At 34.4% G+C, this 24,663-nt stretch overlaps 1 protein-coding gene across 1 annotated transcript in view; it reads left to right on the top strand.

Moving 5' to 3' along the window:
- The window catches only part of FMN1 (formin 1), a 118,537-nt gene that overhangs the window by 29,366 nt on the left and 64,508 nt on the right, over positions 1–24,663 (top strand). Inside the window, exons 4-6 of the mRNA XM_085225053.1 lie at positions 5,556–6,343; positions 8,658–8,808; positions 20,072–20,159. Of these exons, the coding sequence (XP_085081179.1) occupies positions 5,556–6,343; positions 8,658–8,808; positions 20,072–20,159 (1,027 nt within the window). The remainder of the gene's footprint in view (positions 1–5,555; positions 6,344–8,657; positions 8,809–20,071; positions 20,160–24,663) is intronic.

The raw sequence follows: 24,663 nt of genomic DNA on the forward strand, positions 1-24,663 counted from the left end.
CATTTTAGTAGTAAGGCTTTTCATTTTAATCAGCCACACTAATAAAAAAGCTGTTAGGTGTCCAAAAACATTCTCCTAAGATCAGAGACAACTTGCTCTCTACTACAATCAGTTTTCTTATTGGATCCATACTGCCTCTGTAATTTTAGTCACTGAAGCTTCATCTTCATCTTGTTTTCAGTCATTTTTCACATTGTTTTCAAATTTTATGTGCCAAAGCATTATTATGAATTGGTAGCAGTAATGAATAATTTGATTTTATGGGTAAATGATAGATAATGTGACTTCTTGGAAACTGTCATCAGAACAAATGATCAATGAAAACAGAATTGAAAATATTGTTCTCTATTTTTATATGTTGTGTTTTAAAATATTTGAATAATACCAATTTATTATTATTATTATTATTATTATTTTTGGTCTTGAATATAATCTTTGAACTCCAACAGAAAACACAGTCATTAGCATTCTTGTATCTATACAGACTTAGTATCTTAGGTAGTCCTAAGACCAAGGTAACAGAAGCAAGTTTGTAACAAGAAAGGCTTTTGTTACTGTATTTGGACTCTGTGTCAGTTGTTCATGGAGGAGCTTCATAGCTAAGTGACGAATTCTTACTGCAAGTTGTAATTCTTTGATTAGTTTAGGCTCAGAGAACATCTATAGAATGCATCATTTACTTCTGTTGATGTGCTGTACAATGAACTGCCTTATTTCATTCTGCAGAAATTTAAATGTTTAACAGGGTTAAAAATATGGAGAGCTTTTGCCAATGAAAAGTGTCAATTTTGTCCATTAATGTGTCAGTTTTCCTTGAAATTTCTGTCTCAATTTAGCTTGCTATCTCTTTGTTTGCAAGCCATGTGAGATTTATTTTGCCTGGCATAAACTAGCTTACTTTTGGGAGGTCACTTTCTTCAGAGATCCCTCTCCCTTTCTATATGAGAGAATGCTTCCGAAGTTATGTGGTTTCCTGTAGCTACTGTACATTATCTGTCCTGTGAAATTCTGGTGCCAATGGTGTTTTTACTGACATTACTTAGCAAAGTGCATCTGTGCCTAGAAGTTAGAGAATCTGAGGCATTAATAACTTTCTACTTGATCTCATTTGGACGTGTCTGCCTTCGTTTTCAGCACAACTGTTTCCCTCAGAAGATATGGGTATGATGGCAATTGCTGTCAAATGAGAGTTGAGAGTGGCACTATTCTGCTACTCTGTTATCACGCCAATTTGCATTAGCCTAAACATTTTAATACATGCGGAAGAGTTTTTTTCCTCAGTACTTTATATTATATTTAACAGTCTTTTATTCTGTAGGATACAGAAGTCATTGCGCAGTGAGATCAGTCAGCATTAACTTCCATCTGTTGTTTTTTTCATGCTTATGGTCTTCTGTTTTTTATGGTCCATTTTTAGTTAACAGTTGTTTTGCTTTGCTTTTAAATTTTGAATGGTTCCCTAATACAAAGCTATGTTTATTTGTTAGAGTCAAGAAGGGTTTAGAGTCCAGTGAATTTTTTTTCTGTGGGCACAGGTATTCCACAGTGGAGTAAATCACTGACCAGGTGCAAAAGTTGACAGAATTGCATCTATAATTATAAGCTGTGATATGCTGTGAAGTACAATGAGCATTATTAGAGATAGTCTGCATATCTTGGGTTCTAAGAAATTTCAAGGACTTAACAGGTGATTTCTGTGTGCTTGATTAGAACTTACAGAAAAGGAGAGATTTATGCTTAACAAGACAGTTCATCTCAGTAAAATTACATGTAAATAGGACAGCTGGGGAAAAACAAAGACTAATGATTGGGATCTATGTACTCTGTAACTGAACTCTTCAAATGAATTAACTTGTAAAATCTAAAATAGTCAAATGGTAGCTATTAACAGTGAAAGGACTGAGGGATTCGGTCTATAGATGCAAGAAAGATCATCAGTATTATCAAAGTAAATATTTAAGTTGTCAAACTCGATGTCAATTATTGCTTAAAGTGTTATAAAAATTCTAGGTAATTTTTAGTCCTATATGTAAGCAACCATGTTGATACATAAACAAACAAACAAACAAAAACCTACATGTTGCAGTGTAACTTAGTATGTTGTATTGTTTTGCTATACTAATGATTTTGTATTGAAAAATTACTCTAAGGCTGTCTTTCTTTCTCAACTGCTTAAAAGCTAGTTATCAGTAATACGATATATTAACATATATATAATAAAATATATAGAAATACTGTTTTCTATATTGTGGCTGTGATCACATTTGCTCCCAACTATCTTTGTTGTATTTTCTAGTATTTGGTATTTTTAAATTAAAAAGAGAATCGTTGTCTGTATATATAGCTTATACAGACACTTAGAGTATTGGAAATTTATGAGGATGAACAATCCATTTTATATATTTTTTGCTATCAACTATTAGAATAACATTTACTGTGTACCCTTGAATATGGTGATATACCATATGTAACTGATTATATTTATTGAGTTATTTGCTAGAAAGGAATTTTGATTTTTATGTAAATTGGCACAGACTTAATTTTTTTCTTTGAAAAATTCTTTGCTAAATCTCTGATTGTTGTTAAAATTTAAAACAAATGTATGTTTTTTCAAGGACAGAGATTTAACAAAAAAAAAGACATTTTTCTTCTTTGTCAAGACAATGCAAGAATAAAAAGTGTGAACTCTTCCAAAAACTGAGGATGAAAATACTTAGAATGATCAAAAAGTCAGAGGCTGTCTTTGAAAAATGTTTTTCCTTTCTTTTCTATGCACAGTACTTTGATGGCCAAATACTATTAAGAAAAAAAGCTGTGAAATCTATAAAACTTTTTTTCAGCAGCAATTCAAGAATTCTTACCTTCCACCCCTGCCTTTTCCCCCAGAACAGTCCCACTTATAAAGTAGTACATCCTCAGATACTTTTTGTTGTCTTTGTTCTGTTTTTTTTTCAGTTTTCATGGCTTGGGATAAGTAACTAATTAGATGCAACAACCAGTGTATAAAGTCAAAAAAAAAGAATAAAATTCAGCTCACTTTTTCTGCACTATATTATTTTTCCAAGGCTAATTAGGGTAAAAACAAGCAGAAGTGTATGCTTCTAAGTTAAAGATGTAATCTGTCTCTGATATACATAGAATGGTATCGTTCAATGATGACATGCCATTTTTGTGTGGTCACTTTTTGGAGTAGAATTGCACAGTAAACAGTAGTGAAAAAATGTTAGTTCTGCATTTACTTGCTGTTTTCCAAGAAAAGTCCTGCATGTTCCTTTCTCTAAACAGTGTTCTAGAAAATGCTTTACCATTTCAGTTTGCAGGATTCTTTTTAAACATTTGTAGTGCCAATAAGCCTTGCCTAAAAACAGGGCAACAGCTAACTTTTCAATGTAGATTGCTGTAGAGATGTATGGCCCCCTTATATTCGTAGATACAAATTGCTTTAAAACTTAGTATCAGAGTAATTCCATGTCATCCATAGAAAGTCTTTCTTTGTCCATATACAATAACATTACATAAACAGTAGCAGAACAAATATACTTGAGTTAATAGCATTGAATTGACTATACAGACTGTAACTGACTATATTGGACATACTAATTGTTAATTTTTGTTACTTACCAGAGCAGAAAAATTATCCCATTGGTATTGGTTTGTCAATTGACATTATAATTTCGAAGTCATTTAGATAACCTGCATTTTGCATTCTGAATGAAAGGACATAATGTCTTCTGTGATTAATTTTGTGCTTTATCTCAGTCCGTAATGCTGGATGGAGGTAGATTGTACTAATTCAGCTTTTGCCTTTCTTCTGCATTTGAGAATAATGCTTCACATGTTTCTGAGTCTCATGCAACCAAAGTTGAGCTGTCACTATTTGTTCAGAAAAGACACATAGCAGATACAAAAAGAAAGTCACTGGAAGTCACTCATACTGCAGAGGGCTGTATGGAAGTGGAAAATATATTAATATTTTGGTTATTTGTATAAATATCATGCATTTTTGTAAGAGAGGAAATTTTTTTTAATAGATGTCTTCTGTTCATATCTAACCATTGTTAGTGGTATATTTTAGGAAGAACATAATGCAGACTTTCTAATGTATTACATCAATATTAGCATATAAGAGAACTAAGAGTCAGCTGGACCATTAGCTTTTGTGAGGTGATTTTGCTCAAGGAAAATGGATGGTGTCCTGTTCCAATGGCAAATACTAGATAAATCTTGGAAAATCAAACTCATTTGTGAGTGCAGCCGTACTGGTGAGGCTTTAATAGGCATGGCCCTGTTTGGTCAGAATCAAAGGTGCAGACCTCCACAGCCTGAGTTCTGAGTGAGAGCAGAAGGAGGAACGAAATAATGCTTTTAATTAAGAGCATTGGGCCTAAATGTGTGATGTTTTCAACGTCTTTAAAATGGGTGTTGGGTGTAAACAGACAACCTGTGGAAGAATAGAAAAAGATGCACCTTGGCTAGCGGCTAGTTTTAGAGATCAGAGAAATAGTAATGTTGAAAGAACAGTTGACTCTAGGCTGAGTTTCATCTTGCAAAGAAAACGTGAGAGATATAGTAAGCTATTTTTTCAGCCATAGAAACTGAAAGCAAGCAGAAGAAGGGAACAATTGTCAAGAAAGGGTGAGAGGGAGGCAAAAGGTGATGTACATAGAACCTGGAAAATGAATACTGAATAAGCTCCCCCAGATTTCAGAGGTGATCATAAACAGAAGGACAGCATTTTTCCCAAAATGAGCACCACAGCAGGGCACCTTTGATTTTTATTACATCCGTCATATCTATTTATATATTTTTATACAGAGTTGTTGACTCATGATCAGTTTGTGTTCTGCTGTCTTTGCTGGTCCTTTTCAGGAAGAATTGCCATCCTGTTGATCCTAACTTTTGGTATCCAAGTGCAGTGCACTTTTATCAATTTTAGCAGCGGTTTTTCAGATCAGTTTTGAATCTGATTATTTTTTTTCTGGATTCAGAGACTGTTATTTAGTGTACTAGCATAGAATTGTTTTCATATGTAATATCTACAATGACTGCACAAAAGATTTTACCAAAGTAAGGCAACTTTGTTCTGTAGCACATTGCTATGCATGTTCAGTTTGCTGAGCAAGTACTTTCAAATTCATAATTGAGATCTGATTTCAGCACATTAAAGCATTTACAGAACTTGAGTATATGAATTTATTTGTATACTTATAAGTTTCTTCTGGGCTGGAAACATGAAGGAATAATCTAATCTGGTACGTGCGACAGTAATCTGTAGAAAATAAATCTTTACTTTCATAAAAATATAGTCAGCTGGAAGCAATGTAGGGGTGAGGAGCTCTGAGTACAGGAGGAGGAGTATTTGACAAAAGCTGGATTGTATCACTGACTGAATTATGAGAGAGTCATAGTCACAGTGAGGAAACAGGGATCTTTTACATGGCAAGGCTTGAAGGTTTCATTTAATATATTTCCTGAAAGAATGAATTAAGCTCTAAAAAGTGAAAAAATCTAGAGAGTAGAAAAACATTCACTGAGAGGTTTTTGTTGTTCTGCAGTCTCAGTTTGAACTCAGGGTATTCCATATCCGTGGAGAACATGCTGTATCAACTGCTCAGCTTGAGGAAACGATTGCACATCTGAAGAATGAACTTGATAATAAATTGCACAGAAGGAATGAAGAAGCAAGGGATATTGGTGTTTCTACTGAAGATGATAATCCACCAAAGACATACCGAAATGTATGTATACAGACTGACAGAGAAACGTTTATAAAGCCTAGTGAAGAAGAAAACAGAGCTGTGAAAAACAACCAAATAGTACCAAAAAAGCTTAATATTTCATCTTTGACGCATAGTATTTCTACCCAAGGTGAAAATAAGGACAGTTATGATGTACCATCTTCAGAAAGTGTCTTGTCTTGTCAACCAAAACAAATGCTGCCTCCACCACCTCCACCACCACCTCCACCACCTCCACCACCTCCTCCCTTCACTGATTCTTCATTAAAAGGTTTAGTTCCTCCACCACCACCTTTGCCAATGGGTCCAACTTCAGTGACACCTTACTTTGCATCTGGGCCTTCACTGCCACCTCAACTTTCTGAAGGCTGTAGGGATTTTCAAGCACCATCACCACCAGCACCACCACCACTTCCAGGGTTGGGACCTCCTATTCCTCCTCCACTGCCTGGATCTGGGTTACCTCCACCCCCCCCACCCCCAGGACCTGGGCTCTTTTTTAATAGCACTTTATCTTCAAGTCAAGGTCCTCGGAAACCTGCCATTGAACCTAGCCGTCCCATGAAGCCTTTGTATTGGACACGGATACAATTGCAAGGCAGCAGGTACAATGAATTTATTTGGACTTGTTTTCTGTCTATATGCCATGATATAAATTTATATAAGCTATTTAAGACAATACAAGTAGTGAAAATACATATAGAAGCATGGAATTCGTATGTATTAACAACAAAACAGTTATAGAAGCCTAATAATAGATCACAACAAATTATTTTAAAATGCTATATGTAAATAAAAAATTATGTGCATTATAACAGAAAAAACAGAGTGTAACAGAGGGAGTTAGAGCACTCCCTGAAAAATCTAGTGAAAGAGCAACTAAATATTTTAATTGTTTCATGACTTAGTACTAAAGAAATAAAAAGTTTTCCAGGAGATGAAAGATACCCTTTTTTTTTTTTTTTTTTTTTTTTTTTTCATTAGAAAAGAGATCATTAAAATTAAAACTGAAATACTAAAATTTGGTCAGGCAAGAACTTTGAGTTTCTTTTACTTTGGCTCTCCAATCATTTAAGGTGATGCTATCTTCAAAGCACCATATCAGCTTCTAATATTTTTGTTCTGGAAAAAAGCAAACTTGAGCTTAACCTCAAGTATCGTTCTGGTGTAAAAGGAAAGGTGAAGTATATGCATAAATACTTGCTGCAGAGGAACCTGTAGTGTAAAGCATCTGGTATAAAGGAGGTGCAGTACTGATAGAGCCATCTGTAATTAAAACAGTTTTATTTATATTATGTCTTTTATTTTAGTTTTTGACTGAATTTATTTTTAAGAAAACAAATAATAATTTTGGATTTTTTTCTATGTAACCAACATAGGAAGTTATATTAGTTTATATTTGAGCATTTTGATTTTACTTTCCTTTTACTTTACTTGTGAAAATTAGTGAAGCACCAGTTGGTCCAAAAATAAACCTAGTTTCCTTTTTTTTTTTCAATTAATTTACTGAGATCAAAATGTTCCTTCTGAAATGTAGATGGTTCGTCGAGTTTTTCTGAGTGCAAAATAGAGTCTAAGTCATAGTTTCCTGATGAAATGCCGGATACCAGGTCCAATGATCCAGCATCATCATTGTCTGCACTGGATATGAAGTTTTTTTCAACAGTCTGCTGCTCAGAGCAGCAGCTATCTGGGTCTTTGAAGTTCTTACAGAGCCAAAAAGCATTATTCAATGAAGACGTTGCAGCTGGTGTCAGAAAAGTGAAGCTGTTAACTCTAGCCACTTCCCATGATACAGAATATGTTTCACCACTGGATACTCATGGAAAAAATAGAGTTCCTTGAACATTCACTGCAATAAATGTGTGGTTGAGTATTAAATATAAACAATCCTGAATTTCAGTATTAATGTGGCTTTTAGAATCCTTTTTTCCACTATATGGGTAGATATTACATTTTTTTGCATATTACGTGTAATAAATATATGTATGGTGATATCAGCCATTCGTAGCTCATACGGTTTTCCACAGTGTTTGTGGTTTTTTTTAATAGCAACTCATTTTATTGCCTTTTACTGACATCTGCTGGAAGAAGTGAGCCCACCTTTTATTGATAGATATGACAAAAAGAGCAGTCTAAAGATAATTTTTTCAAATATACTTTCATAAGTTATTGACATTTTGAAACTTGTTCAGAATTGTTTTTTTTTTTTTGAAGCACTACAAATAATTTTTCCTAAATCCAGATAAAACAAGAGTATTTTGTTTAATATGTTCCAAAGTATAAACAATGATGCTTATCTACACTATGTCTGTTCCTGAAAGATTAAGGTAAAAAAAGGAAAGATAATCCGCATGTAAAATTTGAGTGGTATGGAATATGGATTAGTCTTCCAAGATATAGACCACTTAGGTTCTAGTTTCTTAAACCTGAAACAAAGTTACATATGAGCAGGAAGCATCTGAACCTAACAGGAAGTGAGTCAAGACCTCTACAAATGCTCTTAAAAACATGTTTGAATAAAGTGTGATCATTATTTCTTGATATTGTTTTTTTTAATATGTCTGGGAAGATGATTGGAAATTAGTCAAAAAAGCTGCTGTTGAAATCCTAGTTGAAGTGGCAGAGATCTCTAGAGCTGTTATTTGCACAAGCTGCAGTTGCAATATATGGTTATTGTACAAAAAAAAAAAAAAGCCCTATCATATGTGCACTTTGATAGTTTAACAGGTAGTCTACTAAGTAGCTACACTTCTTAGTACAGCCTTCTGAAAAATATTTTGACTCCTTACAACAGTTAGATACAGAGAAAGAATGCTGTTAGTATGCTAGCAGTGATTGTTTGAGTTTTAAGCCAATTGTTGATAAGGTTTTATTAATAAATATTTACTATAAGTTTTACTATCTTTCCCTTAATAGGAAAACTGCCATACCAACATTATGGGAATCACTAGAAGAACCTGATATACTTGATACTACTGAGTTTGAATATTTGTTTTCCAAAGACACCACTCAGGAAAAAAGAAAACCGTTATCAGAGACATATGAAAAAAAAAGCAAGGCCAAAAAGGTATTTCATTTTTCTTTGTATTAACTTTCTTCTTTATTTCTCTTTTACAGATTTGTTTTGTATTTTAAGAAACTTTATTTTTATTTACTGTTGAACCAGCACGTAACAGATGGATTTCTAAACGCTGTTATAAAACACAATAAGTAAAATTGGTTGTTCAACCTTAGCTAGAGAATTCAAATATATTATTTAGTTTGGAAGATTTCTTCTCTTTGAAAATGGATGTTCTACGTCTTGGTGAAGTAGAAAAAAATAGTGAGTAGAAGAACAGAATAAAAGTTCTAACGTGTATCTTAAAGTGCCAATATTTCAGACCATGTCTGACCTTGCAAATATCCATAAGTAAAGGCTACCATTAAATCATTTTAGTAAATCTATTTTCCTTAAGTTTAATGTTATTGAGAAAATAAACTCCTTTGGAAGATAGGAAAACCACTCTTACGTATTTTGAATGAAGAATGCCAAAAAAACTCTTTGCTGATATAACTCAGTAGCTGTGTCAAAAAGGGACAGGGAAACCATGTCTCTGATGGATGAAAGTTTGTGCAGCACCTGTCATTATGGCATACTCTCTGCCTCAGATGTGATCAATTACAGAAAGAGCTTGTGTGCAGGTAGGGCAAAGAAATTTTCTGAATAATGTCCAAGTAATGTTTTCCTAAAACAACACATATATTATTATATTATAATCCTGCTTGTGTGTGAATGTGTGTCTATATACTGCATTATAAATCTATTTTAGTTTACCTGCTTGGAACCACAAGAGGGCTCTTTGCATATAAGCTATGCTATCTACCTTTCTTGATTTTGACATATATACAAAGTGAACTTTCATACAAATATACCAGAGAGAATGGCTTTTTCAAAACTTATTTGATCATAAACATAGCGAAGTAATTAGTAAGAAATGTCAATAAGGCTTCAAGTACATGTGGTGTGTAGTATCCAATGTAATTTTAATGGAGAAATAGCATGTACAAGTAGATAACTGTTTTATTTCAAAATCTTAATAGCAAAATGAATATACCTACTTCCCCAGGTCGGTGTCAGCAAGATAGTTTGGGAATTAGTCCCATTTCCTGAAAGGTGAATGTGCATGATTCCTTTTCCTTATTGCTTTGTAAACTAACTTAGTTACAGGAGTACATTTTTTTAATGATCACTCTTAACTTTATCCAAAATTGAATTGGATAGTAGTTACTCTATACAATATATGGAATAATGGAGTAATAATTAGTAATTCTTGGTAATATCACTTGTGAGTAACTGATGTGTTTTCTTACAAAGATATTTTCTGTTTTTATATCGGTGTTTCAATTAGTTTGTTTTGTTTTAAAAGTTATTATTTTAAAGACTAAGGACATATTTACTGAAATTATTGGAATAAAAAATGTTCCTTAAAAAGGCTCCATAAAAGTACAAAAACAAATATCCTGACAAAAATTTAGTGTTTTATCTGGTACTGTGCATTTAGTTTGATAAAACTGATGAGATTATGATCATGGTGTTACAAACCATGAAAATCACTGCTCAATAATAAAGTTTCTGTTGCTTGTTCAGTTGAAAAATAAATCAGCTTCTAGATTTCAAATTAAATTTGACAGGTGTCATAGAATCTGATGATGTTTATCATGCGTCATCATTATAGCTGATGCTGCATTATTTTGTGTTTCTTTGTAAATTCCTGTTCTAAAAAAAAAAAAAAAAAAAGATACAGAGACAGCTTTAAAATCTGGAACAGTAGTTTGTGTTTATTTTATTTAATACTATATGTTACCATTGACCTGTACATTGCATTAAATCTCTTCTCATCAATGCAACTTAATCCTATTAGTTCTATTAGTTCTATTTCCCATCAACTTCTACAGATTGAGTTTGGCTTGCTTTGTATTTGGAAAAATGACAGGCCAGTAGGTGGTGCAGGATCCCATGCTAGTAGAACATTACTTAGTACTTTTCTTCTTGAATGAGTATTAAATCAGTGCCTCACAATCAAGTTCCATACACAACTGGAAGATCTTGTCATAAATTCAAGGGAATTGTCTTTATAAAAAACAAAGTGACTTTAACAGTTCTGGTCTTGTTGAAATATGACTTCTTTACTAATTATTTGTAGTTTAAAATAAGATCATATTCAATTTATTCTCATAATTTATTTTTATTTTTTTTGTGAAACCTGTCAGAATAATCTGTATGCCTTGTCTGTGAAACCACAGGATCGTACAACTACAGAATTTTTTGAGTTGGAAGGGACCCTTAAGACCATCTAGTCGAACCCTTCCCCCCACTATAGGCAGGGACACCTCGCACTAGACCAGGTTGCTCAAAGCCCCATCCAGCCTAGCCTTGAATGCCTCCAGGGAGAGAGCATCCACAACCCCACAGGGCAACCTGTTCCAGTGCCTCAGCACCCTCACAGTAAAGAATTTCTTCCTAATACCTAGTCTAAATCTACCCTCTTCCAAGTTTAAAACCATTTCCCCTTGTCCTGTCGCTACCTGCCCTTATAAAAAGTTTATCCCCAGCTTTCCTGTAGGCCCCCTTCAGGTCCTGGAAGGCCACTATAAGGACCCCCCGGTACCTTCTCTTCTCCAGACTGATGAGCCCCAGTTCTCTCAGCCTGTCCTTGTAGGAAATATGTTTCAGCCATGAAACAAATGTTTATGAATACACGAATGCTTAAATGAATATGCTAAAATGCTTAAACAAATGAATGCTTAAATGCAAGATAACACATTAAAGCTGTAGAAATTTCACTTTGTTTTATTTGTAAGTGTTTGTCCGCATCGAAGACCCCTTATGAGAACTCTGATTGCAATATTCACTGTCAACTATGCTTTTGATGCTTATTACTTGACATTACCATTTTCAGCCAGATATGTTTAAATCTTGACCTGCATGACTGGAAATAATGATCTATTTTCCAGTGCTATTTTGAAAGTTATGAATATATATTATATTTGTGTGTATCATTATATGTTTAAGGAAATGCAGTATAAAATTATAGTATATATTTATAATACAGAAGTATTTTATACACATGCATATCTTCACTGTCAAGATAGTAGAATACAAAGAGGATTCTGTGGGAGTCAGTGTTAGCTCTGATTACCCCCGTATCTTCACTTATAGAATCACAGAATCATAGAATTTGCTCAGGTTGGAAAAGAAGTGCAAGATCATCAAGTCCAACCACAACCTAACCATACAACCCTAACTCTCACAACCCACCGCTAACTCATGTCCCTGAGCACAGCATCCAAATGGTTTATAAACATATTCAGAGATGGTGACTCTATCACCTACCTGGAGAGCTTATTCCAGTGCTTAACAACCCCTTCTGTAAAGAAGTCCTTCCTAATAGCCAACCTAAACCTCCCCTGGCCTAACTTGAGGCCATTTCCCCTTGACCTGTCACCAGCGAAGAGACCAAAGTTGCTCTCACTGCAATCATCTTTCAGGTATTTGAAGAGAGCAGTAAGGTCTTCCTTTAGCCTCCTCTTCCCCAGACTAAGCAGTCCCATTTCTTTCAGTCGCTCCTCATGGGGCATATTCTCCTGCTGAGTACAGGGGCAGGATTACTCCCCTAGCCCTTCTAATAACACCATTTCTGATACAAGCCAGGATGCCATTGGCCTTCTTGGCCATCTGGGCACACTGCTGGCTCATATTTGGCTGATTGTCCATCAGTACATGAAGGTCCCTTTCCATTAGGCAGCTTTTCCAGCCACTCCTCTCCAAGCATGTAGGGTTGCTTGGGGTTGTTGTGACCAAAATGCAGGACCTGGCACTATTGAAACTCATACAGTTTACCTTGGCCCATTGGTCCAGTCTATCCAGGTCCCTCTGTAGTGCCTTGCTAATCTCCAGCAGATCAACACTCCCTCCCAGCTTGATGTTGTCTGCAAACTTACTGAGGGTGCACTTTTTTTATGACCTGGATAATGGAATATTAACTCTTCAGCTGTCATTTAGTTGCAAGAGGCTGCATACATTTTGAATTAGACCCTTTAGAAAGTTCCTATGCGTCTGAGATGTGCTTAGCCCTCTTTTTCAGATTATAAACTTATACAGTTAAAGATAATCTACCTACCTAAAAGTAATGAGTACAACTGACTAAGTAGTAGTTTAGCAGAAGTGATCTTGGGATAGTAATGGATCACAAAGAGGAGCATGAGTTATCAAATCATGATACTACAGTGGAAACAAGACTGGTAAATAAACAGAAGTGTTTCTTGCAATACAATCCATTCAGTCATGTTTCCGTTAACAACAGCATCTACACTGAGGCACTACCACTCTTCATTAAAAATGTTTACTAACTGTAAAGAGTCAAGAAAAGGAAATGATGAAAAGTGTAGAAGTAGTCTCTGAGAAAAATTCACTGATTATGATTGTTTAGTCGAGAAAAGAGGGGAGGTTGATGTGGGACAAAAAGTGTCATCAAGTGCATGCAGCTGCTGCAAAGAAAAATTATGAAAAGCTTTTCAAAAGGGATACTACAGGATTGTAGAGCACTTTTGGCTAAGGATATGTGTTTCTATATTGGGAGATCATTAAGAAAATTTCTTTAGAATAGTACATGTATAGTTGATAGTGTGCTGAAGTACAGAAATGCTTTGGATGATATTTCGAGTGCCTTTCCAACATCACAAATCTCAATTTAAAGTAAAAAAAAATCCAGTTTCTATCTATTCTCCTATGGATGGAAACAGCTGCTTGCCCCCTTCTTCCAGTGGAAATGCTCCATGACTCTAAAGCATATTGCTTTTATGCCTGGAGAAATTGGCTTACTAAGTCACTTACAGTAGTTTCTAGAGACTGTCATCCTGATGTGAGAATATAATTACTAGAACTTGAAGTGCGGTAATTAAAAAAAAACACGTTGTAATAAATATATGGGGAAAAAAATGAAGGGAAGTTAAGAACCCTCCAGCAACAATAGTGCCTTAGAGGACTACATAGAGGTAGATTTTATTCTTTATAGTCATATATTAACTTATTTGGGAAAAATAAAGTAACTTCATTTGATAGTGTATATAGTGATATAGTGTAAAAATAATATAGTTTAAATGTTTATATAATTTAAATGAAGGTCAGATGTACCTCCTGGTACACTTATGTACTCTTGAAGTTTATTATGATCCTGCTTATCTGGACAGTAGAAGCTCTACAGGGTGTTTGGCTGCTCATGCTTCTTTGATCATACACTTCTATATATTCAGCAGATTTGGAAGAACCATTTTTCTCCAACTCCACATTTCTGCCATATTTTAGGAAACTCAGATTCTTGTGCATTTATCTCCTCTGCATACATGCAGTACTGTAAAGAAAAGTTCTATTGTCATATGATCATATGCAGTTAACAATCAATACTGTTCAATATGTTTAAGGATTAGTAAATGAATTATTTTCTTATAATAATGTATTTGAAGTGTAAGACTAAGAGCATTTTAGTCTTATCGAACGTAATACAACATAGAAATTTTATGGATGTGATATTTATAAAACGGAAAATAGGCAATTGCTTGAATCTGGGCTTTCCCAGACTCTAGATGGACAAATAATGTATGGAAGTGGGATTCATTTCCTAGGTAAATACTGAAGTGGTTGAATTTGCAGCAGGCAAAGCTATTAGACAAAAATAAAGAAACGGAGTTCATTAACCTGAGAATGAATCAAGTGTATTTCTCTCTGGTTTTGGTTAATTGACTTAATTTAAGCTAAATATTTATATTACTCAAGATTTTTCAAATGCATCCATTTGGTCCCACTTATAACATGTCTTAGAGCTTTTTAGAAATCAAGAATAGAAGGGTCGAGATCCTTCAGGTTATTTTAGTGTATAACTCCAATTTAGATATAGTATTATTGGACCTTGTGAATATGACTCCTGTTTAGTCACCCAGTTTTCATCATTGTCATGCTTTTGAAAATGCCACTACTAATCTGGACTGTTTTTGTAATCATTTTTTGCATTTTCTCATGCTTAGGTTTCAGCCTCCTAGATATATGATATTTAGATCTATTATGTTATTCACTAAGACTACCATTAAAGGATTTGTCAAGGATTGTATGATTTATTTAAAAAAACCCAACATTTTAAGGTCCCATATATGAAATTGTAAATATAAAATTCTTATATGCCAAAAATGTTCAACTATATGTACATTTAATACACTGTCATTAAGGTCCATAGCTGATTATGAAAACAATGAAAGTTGAAAATAGCTAACATATAAAATTTCTAAATCATTTTGCTGAAAAAAGTCATCTGTTCTTTTTGAAGGAACTCAGCTTTCAATAGGTTTTAATATCATTTGAAGAATCTAACATCTTTTCTAGACCGTGAAAACCGACTATTGGCATTTTTATGACAGATGAAGCAGTGAAATTTATATTCAAAGAATTTTTACTTTCAGTCATACTAAAGTGTTAATATTTATTTTCTGTAAGGACCTATGCAAATTTTGAAGCTGACAGGCATGTGTAATTGTTTTGAAGCCATAGGATTTCCTTTTCCTATTAGATATGCCTAAACAAGATAGGGTATTGTGCTACCAAACAGGAGAAAGGCAGAATTAGGAAATGTATTTTGGAATGAAATAAAAAGCAAGATTCGCTACATATTAAGCTCTGTGCACTATAAGGCTTAAAAAAAAAAAAAAAAAAAAATATATTTAGAAAAGAACATTCCTTTGCTGTGATTTATTCCGTGTGCATTATCTAGCTCCATTACTGAAGTTAAATATTTGAAAGTTGCATTACTTTTTCCAGTATATTTGAGGACTTATGAGGAACTTACTCTCCTATACTTTTTCAAGAAACAGGATAGTTGGATATTTGCGATGCCACTCTGTCTTCTTGTAAGAAAAAAAAATGAGGGATGGAGGGTAAATATCAAGTAATTTGTGTCAGGTGTATGCTCCAAATGAAAGTCCATCAATCATTTTTGGCCCTTTAGTGCAATGATTATCATTTCAAAGACGCAGGAGGACATTAAAGATAATGGCTTTTCTGTTGTCTATTATCTCTAACAGACTTCACATAATTATTAACATGTGTTCCCATTTAAGAAGAGTGTCAATATTTTGAGTGAATTGCATTTTTTTAACTGAAAGGGATATGTCTGTCAGCAAGTTTTTTGTCCATCTAACTAAATGAGGAATTTAAATTAATAAACTTTGTGTTTCCGCAAGAAGAGCAGTTATTGCAGAAAATGTTGGATGCTTTGCAAGGTTGAAATGCAATGACTGTCTTCAACAGTCTGCATAAGATAATAAACAGCGTGCAAACTTAAGTAAAAGTAGTAGAATGCTAATGCACACTCTTCCGAGGCACTCTCCCTTTCTTTTTATGATTTGGGCTGTGCTGAGAAGAATGAATATGGCATTTCCTTACTTACTGCAGAGCTCTTCTGTCATGTAGGATAGGAAGAGTATCCATGAGGGATAAACATCTGTCTTTGTGGTTCTGCTTTGTCTTTATGATTTTGGTAGGAATAAAGAAAATGAATTAAGTTTTTTGCCAGCTCATTTTTTTTCCCCACTTTTGTCTTGAAACATCGCCAGTTCCTTGACATTTAGAAAAAGGATAAAAATAATTTTTTCTTCATCCAATAGACTTTTAGTTAGAAATACACATCTTAAAATACTAAAAACATGGATAAGATCTTAAACTGATTCATCCAAGTAAATATAAAATAGTTAAATATGGCTCTTCTTTGAGAAGTCATAATATATGGTCTTAAGGTTCTGAAATTTCATTGGTAGTCTTGGGGTGTTTATGTAGAAATGCTGGAGGGACATACTTGCTTCTTGTGCAGGATATTCCTCCGTTTGAACAGGGTTTTAGCGGACTACTTATGGGTCCAGGCTGTTGACTTCACTATGAAAATTAGTGAGTAGGAATGAAGGAAAACACTCTGATATCTAGGACAGCTTTTTAGCTTATGGTTTCTCTCACAAAATTTAAATATTATGGAAAGAATCTTTGCACCATCAGGATGAAGGATTTAGCTTTTAATCACTAAAGTAAACTGAATCTGTTCTGCACCAGTAAGTGTCCTGCACAGAATGTAGACATTACAGTAGACAAAAGTGTGGTCTGTCATATAATACTGAATGAAATATGTTTCTTGCTACATTAGAGAAACATATTTTAAGAGGAATGACAGATTACTTTATAAATGTATTGAAGCTTCAGTATGTCTCTACTTTTACATTATATGATAAATATTGAAAGGTATAAAAGGCATTTGTCTAAAGCAGATCAACTAACTTAATAATGTTAAAAAACACTTTGGGAACACCACATTGAGCAAATAGTGTTACAGGTCAGTGAATTAAATGAATTAGCATTGGCACTTACAGTTTTGTCCCTGAGCCATTAGATGCTACATCCATTACAACGATACGTTCATCGTCTGGGAGCGGCAGGCAGCTGGCAAACCCTGCCAGCTGGCATAGCAGCATCAGCTGCCGTCAGCTGGATCTTAGCTGCTTGCCTGTCACTGCCAGCTAAAAGCAAGTCACAATATGCTGAGAGGTGAGCAGTGATTTGTCTTTTAAAAACATAGACTAAATAGTTCAATGCAGTCTTTACAAACTTCCATTTTATTTGCCTTATGGGTTTTATGAGCTGGAAAACTGAAGAATTTTTTGTATCTCCTTTCCATCTAGAATTCATACACACATATAATTCCCTTCAGTGGCTCCTCCAAAATAAGCATTATTTGGTGTGAAATGACTATTTCGGAAAATATGTTCTGTTTTAGTGCTGATCTTTCAAGATGCACATTGGCTTTAAAGTTTGTAACAAAAGTCATGTATAATTTCCCAATATAATAACTGCCCATTTTGAGCAGTTCTTCTTATTTCTCTCTATTTGCTCTCTAATGAATAAAATACTAGCCTTCATTTAGAGATTTCACATTGTTGAAATTTTCAGGTAGTCTGAGTCTAGTTTGATGGCTGGTAATTGTGACCATGTGTACATTTGTCTGAAATGCCTGTGAATATACAATTGGTTGGACATTTTAAAACATGAATCTTTACTTTAGCTTTTAAAATTATAGAAGCTTTTCTCTAAATTTACTGTACTAGTCTTCTAAGGAGTAAGTCTTGCTAAGCAATGGAAGTTTGATTACATTTAATAATATTTTAGCACTTAAAAATAAGATTTATTTGAAATGTCATATTGTCTATAACGGCTATAGTCTGGAACGGTTTTGTCTCAAACTAGGCGTATCTAAATAGGGTTTATGACAACCTATGAATTTGCCTCTGAACAAGGTCAACTTGGAGGTCAGTGAATGCAATACAAATTGCATACTACTCAAACCTGTAATTATCCCTGTACGAAGTTAATGTGTTGAGGAGTCCAGCAAATTCACTTGAAGTTTCAGAAATGACCAGGATAAACTGAGCAGTTACTTATATTTGCTCTGAAAAATTGCAATTAACGGGATGAAGTGCCTAGAGAGTGTTCATTTCTGGTAACTTGTAGCCAAATCACCTTGTCTATTTATGTATTCTGAGAGTTAGGGGCCTGATTTTTATTTTTATTTTTTTCATTTGAAGAAAATATTTTAAATAGTACAAAAACATTATTCCTTTGCTGATATCCAGTATAATTACTGCAAATTTAATCTTCAGAATCTCAAATTCCCAATTTTGGCAGAAAATATGTGACATCCATTGTAACATAATTTCATTAAATTAAGTTTCTACCACAGAGACATAAAATAAGATTTCTGTCAGATCTTTGCTGAAGACAGCATGTGTTTGTACTTATTCACATACTGTCCAATTTCACTACCCTACAAGTAGTAACTAACTACATTTTTTCCTGGAAAATATGTAACTATTGCTTTTCTTTTTCCTGTATTTTCAGCTACAACTTCTATATAGGTGAATAACTAGGTAGCAGCACAGTTCCTAAATGTTCCTAAGTCTTATAAAACCTATGGGAAATACTTAAATTAGTTAGTATGAGTTTTATCATTTAGCTGTCTGTAATGTGAACATCTGTAACAATATCAGAGGGAAAAGAAACTGTTAGCAAAGTAGCATTTGTTCATTTGCATTACAAATTAAGCCAGCTGCTAGAATATGAACATTTTCTTATTTTCAAGAATTTCACGTCTGTGTTGCATTTTGTAATGTGATGATCTTATCTTGCTTAAAAAATAAATCAAAATCACACATACAAATAGTGCAAACATGATGAGGAAATCTTGTTTCAGAATGCAAGTTTCACATATCAAATCTGTCTCTTCCAACATCTGAACTACATTTCTAAAATCCTGATTGTTTTCCTGTGTGACTTTATTTATGGAATGTTAAACATCAGTATCACTAATTTTAATCAGCAGGTTAATCAGCATAACTTCCTCAAGGTTTCCCTCACCTGATTTCCTTCTCTTCCCTCCACTCAACATTGGAAAGATTACAGTCTAAATGTTAGTTATTATACTAGCAAGTATCTGTTACCCAAAATGTGAACAAAACCCTAAATCCATTTGGATTGTCAAAGGGGAGGAAGAAGCACAATCAGACACAAGCAAAAGGAATCCTTTCAATAACCTATACTGATCCAGAAGGAGTGCTGGGGAGTGCACGAGAAAACATATCTCCAATTCTCTTTGGTCAAGAAATGAATCTCTGTCAAACAGAGTAAAATGTACTCTTACTGAAAAATCAACTCTGAGATAAACTAAGGCATTTGTAATTTACTCTGAGTATCTAAAGAGTGCTCTGAGAGAGTGGTCAGATACTGGAATGGCCTGCCAAGGGAGATGGTTGAGTCACTGTCCCTGGAAGTGTTCAAGAAACATTTAGATGTTGTACTAACGGACATGATTTTAGTGGGGAAATATTGGTAATAGGTGGATGGTTGGACTGGATGATCTCAGAAGTCTTTTCCAAACTTGGTAATTTGATGACTCTATGATACCTTAGTTTTGCCCCAGTGAGCTTAAGGAGAAAAGTATCTTCCAGAATAAAGACTTGATGCACTTTCAGTTTTACTTCTTAATAGCATGCTTCAAGTAAGAGCTGATGTGGTGAGAACTAAAGCTTACATATATCAGGTATTCATTAAGGTGCCAAGCATCAAGATGAGATAGGTTCTACTGCTTCATTTATTTAATAAAAATGTTTCGAGAAATATTCAATTTAACTCAAAGTTATGTGAGTTTATGGGAATGAAGAATCTGCAGAATGTTTATTTGATCTCAGATAATTTTGAATTATCTTTCTAGATTATCAAATTGTTGGATGGAAAACGATCACAAACTGTGGGAATTTTAATATCCAGTTTACACCTGGAGATGAAGGATATTCAACAAGGTAAGCAGTTCAGAACTACAGTGTATGATATATACATAGATATTTTCTCATAGGACCACTCAGAGAATTTCTTACAGTATGTACTTCAAGTATGGTCCCCCTTATTGTATCTGAAGAATTATTGTTCCAGCATATTTCTGTATAGGTACAAATTTCAACTAAATAACCAGAAGCAAATTTTGGTACAACTCCTGTACCTTTTCAGTTCATATGTTACTTTCAGTACAACGTTTTCTCAAGATGGTTTCATATTCCTGCATTCTTTTTGCTTAAGCAAGTTTCACATGGACAAAAATTCAATAGAGGTTTTGTATACAAGTTTTTAGGACTTTAAACATGCTTGTATGCATTTGCTGAATATTTGCATTTTGTTTCAATAGCAACATGAAATGCACATTTGAAACTGATGTAGCTACCATGCAGCAATCAAGAAGACAATTACTGCATGGCATTTTTGAAAGCATTGAGCTACTCGGTGTATAAATTCCATCACTGGTAGAAATTATCTGAGTTTGGCTCTACAACTGTAGAGAAATTAAGATTTTTCAGAACCCTGGGGTAATTCAGATTCTGCTTATGTTCTGGATTTTAAAAGATATTGTTTAAGGATATTGTTTATTTCTTTTTCACATTAAAAAAAAAAAGAAAATATCCACCATTTAAAACAACTGCTGGAAGAATTCAAGTTGATGTCTCCTTTTTGCTATTGTTTTCCTTCCATCACATGCAAATGCTGGGTAGAGTGTTGAGATGCTGCTGGCATTGATTATTGTTAATTTCAGAAGAGCCTTTGAGCATCTAACACTTTAAAAGCACAAGGGCTAACAGATGGGTTTTGGATTGGAGGGAAAAAAGAAGAAACAACTTCATGCCTGCCAGTATTGTGTGAAAGGTATTAGAATGAGATGGAGAAAAAAAATTAGAGATCTGAATAATTTACCATCAGGAATTATAGCAGCAGAGGATAGGATAGCAACTGTAATATAAAAACAGGGTAGCGTGTTCAGAAATGCTTTTTATTTTCCATGCCATTATGTTCTCCTAAAATAAGGCATTGTGAATGCAGCATACATATCTGTAGCTATCTGCCAGTTTGCCATTCTTCTGCAGCTTTTGAAGTCCTCAGACCAATTTATGTCCATTTTAAGATAAAAGCATAAATATTCAAAATGTTTGTATGTATATACACTAGCATTTAAATTTGAATAAGCAGTGCACTTTTGAAATCTGCCAGCTTTCCTCTTTGCTGTGTGTGCAGAGCAATGCAGAGCTGTTTGAGCGCATAGTGGTGAGCTAGTTAAAACTACAGCTCCCTGAACTGTGTACAGCGTATGGGCTGTTTCTGTCTGCAGTCTGCAGAACTACTGTGGTTGTAGTTGTAGACACAGTTAATATAGTCCCACAAGTTTATTGAAAATTAGAATGTTGGTAGAAAAGAGGCACTGAAACAAGTGCTGCCACTGAAGGAAAGTTTGTAACTCGTCACCCTCTCTATTCTGAGAGGTAGCAAATGACTGGCCTGTCACCACGTGTGTTGCTCAAGGCACCAATAGGATATGCAGCTGCTTGGTTATGGGAACAACTAGGAGATTAAAAAAAAAAAAGAGGGGGGGGGGATGGGATTTTGAATACAGCTTGTGGAAATCTAAAGAAAAAATAGAAAATTATTCAAACTAGTATGAATGGCTCTAATCGAGATCTGTGGATAGATGGAGGTATAGATTCTATCTCGGGAACAGACTCAAGGAAAACATTTACATCTGTTCTGTAGAAAGAACCCTTAGAAATGTGTACTATAATGAAGACAACAGTATACGTAATGCTTCTAGTGTGTGCTTATCCCATATTTTCTGTTTAATTTAGTGTCTGTGGAGTCCTGTCTATTGGCAGACAAATTCTTTAAGAGCTGTTATAGTTAGTAACAAAAACAGGCCATGATACACTCTTGACAGCATTTAACCCAAAAAAGAACATTATCATTTGGTGCAGGATGTCAAAAGGTGGTTGTTTGGATTATTTTATTATTATTATTTTTAGAAAATAGAGTTAAAAAGTGTTACCTTTAAGAAACTTGATAATTAAACACTCATCCCTCTTTTCAAACCACATTCCATTGCATAATTTGGTACACAAGTGGGAGAGAGAAGCTACTTGTCTTTTCCAGCTCGCAACAGAGAATTAAGAAACTTGAAAGAAATGGAATTGGAATGGAAAAAAAAATGGGTACCTAATTTTATTTCAAGTTGTTCTGACCACGTTTCTTAAAAATCCATGTAGAAATGAATTTACTGTCTATAATGGACTAAGTGGCAGTTCTAGGAAAACTGTCTCCAAATTACTGTTGTGAAGAATTGCAATATGCACATAGATGAATGCAAAAATTAGAGAATTGTAGGGAAAACAAGAATAATCACAAGAAAAAAATATGTATTTCTCTAAAATGCTGTGGGACTTCTGCATTTGTAGGAATATTCTCTCAGACTGGAGTAAATAGCTTCACAGCATATTCTTTAGATAGCTCAGCAGTGCAAAACAAATCAGCGGCCATATCTGGCACGCAGATGTTTCACTTTGCATTTGATAATGAGCCAGATGCTCATTTGGGAAGGGAATCTCTCACATGTGTTTGAGGGAATGAAGTTCATCCTTTGCAGATAGATTTAAATTCTTGCTGTATCTAAGTATCATCTAGGGAGAAGACAGGGTAAAATTGAGTCAACATTTTGTGTAGTACTGGCACTTAAGTGATGCAGAAGGAAAGTGTATGTTGCTGTGCTGCACCTGTCAAGATACACAGTATTTAGTAGGGGAAAGAGGAAAAGTAATCCTTCCCCACCTTGTGTTGTAATATTCTGAGAACACTAACAAATTTTAATGATGAATCTGGTACTGAAGATGGTAATATAGTTTCTTGTTAGACTACTATTAATAATATTTTCCTGAGCCAAAGAAGCAGACAGAATATCTGTCTGTCTCAGTAGCTTTATAGAATCTGCATTTATATTTTAAAACCAAATAGAGATAATGAAGTGCATAGACTTGATATTATTTTCAAGTCATTGTTTCTGTGGGCTTTTTTTAGAAACCTTCACACAAAAGAGATGATGAATAGTGGAAATCAGCTGTTAGGTGTGGAACATGGTGTAATATTACACGCTGACAGAAGTATAACTCCTTTTCGCATCTGTACTTCTGCCTTACTTTTTCTGTCATTGTTCAGCTGAAACACAACAGCTTGAGAGACAAACTTGTGGCTCAAGACTACTTGTGTGGCTTTGCTATTAAAATATTATGACTCACTCCATAGTGAGAAGATTCAGTTTTGTTTCTAATGGGAAATACGAATTATACATGTATGCAAAGACCCTCAGTGGGTCCCAACCGCTTACTGACCAATGTTCCAGTTACTCAAGCAGTTCCCTGTGTAGTACAGTCAGTAAGTGGTTGGCACCCACAGAGGGTCTTTGCATACATGTATAGTCCGTATTTCCCATTAGCAATAGCAGCAGACTAGAAAGCAAATAATAATCTTTTCTGCAGTTTAGGTCATCTGACTTCCCATGATAGTTGTTCAAGAGGAGAGTCACAAAATTGAGAGGCAGCCCAGATGAAAAATAGTTTTAATAACAGAAAGCAGGATGTAGATAAAATTTAGATGCCTGTGTTGAAAAGAGCAATTCTCCCAAATCAATCCCTACTCCCATAATACCTACTTTTTTTTTTCCACTAAACTTGCAGAGCACCAGAAGTTCTGCTTCTGTGTGTTGCTGGTAATAATTCACTGTCTAATACCTCCTATTTCCATTAGAACACATTAATTAGATGTTCTAACTTACTGGCATATTTTCTTTGGAACCAAATCAGTGAAATGCAATGGATCACAAAAGAGGCACACTTTATAATCCATTACACTATTTGTGACTATAAAGTGCTGTTTTAATCCATGCAAAACAGCTGCAGGCTTTGCTTGCACGTTTGCCCGGGAAACATTTAACATAATAGCACTTTAAGGTGTCAGAACTTAGCTTGTATGGCAAAGAAAAGAGAAAGTTGAACACTGATTGTTGGCATTATGACTAATTTAATATGTATATATTTATTTCCTAGGCTTTAAGCAATTAAGTATCATGACTAAGATTCCATGTAATCATTAAGAAGAGCACTGGACAACCTATAATAGCATGTATGGAGATCTAGCATGTTTACTGTGCATTTGAAACATACTTGTGTTCATCGATAATGTGAACTATGCAGAGACACATTATGCTTTGAAGATACTGGAGAACATAGATCACATTTAGATGGAATGGATTAAAATTGATTTTGTTACAAAACCTGGTTTGTGCCATCTGCTTTTGTATATTTGTCTTCATGGCAAATTCTGGTGATGGACAATGCAAGTAACTGCTATGCCAACATACTTCAATATTTTTTCATGTTGCAGGGGAACAATTATCTAGAAAGAGCACAATTATGGTACTATTGTACAATGGTAGTCTTCTAT

This window comes from Meleagris gallopavo, chromosome 5, assembly GCF_905368555.1.
Source record: "Meleagris gallopavo chromosome 5, MGAL_WU_HG_1.1, whole genome shotgun sequence".
Classification (NCBI taxonomy): Eukaryota; Metazoa; Chordata; class Aves; order Galliformes; family Phasianidae; genus Meleagris; species Meleagris gallopavo.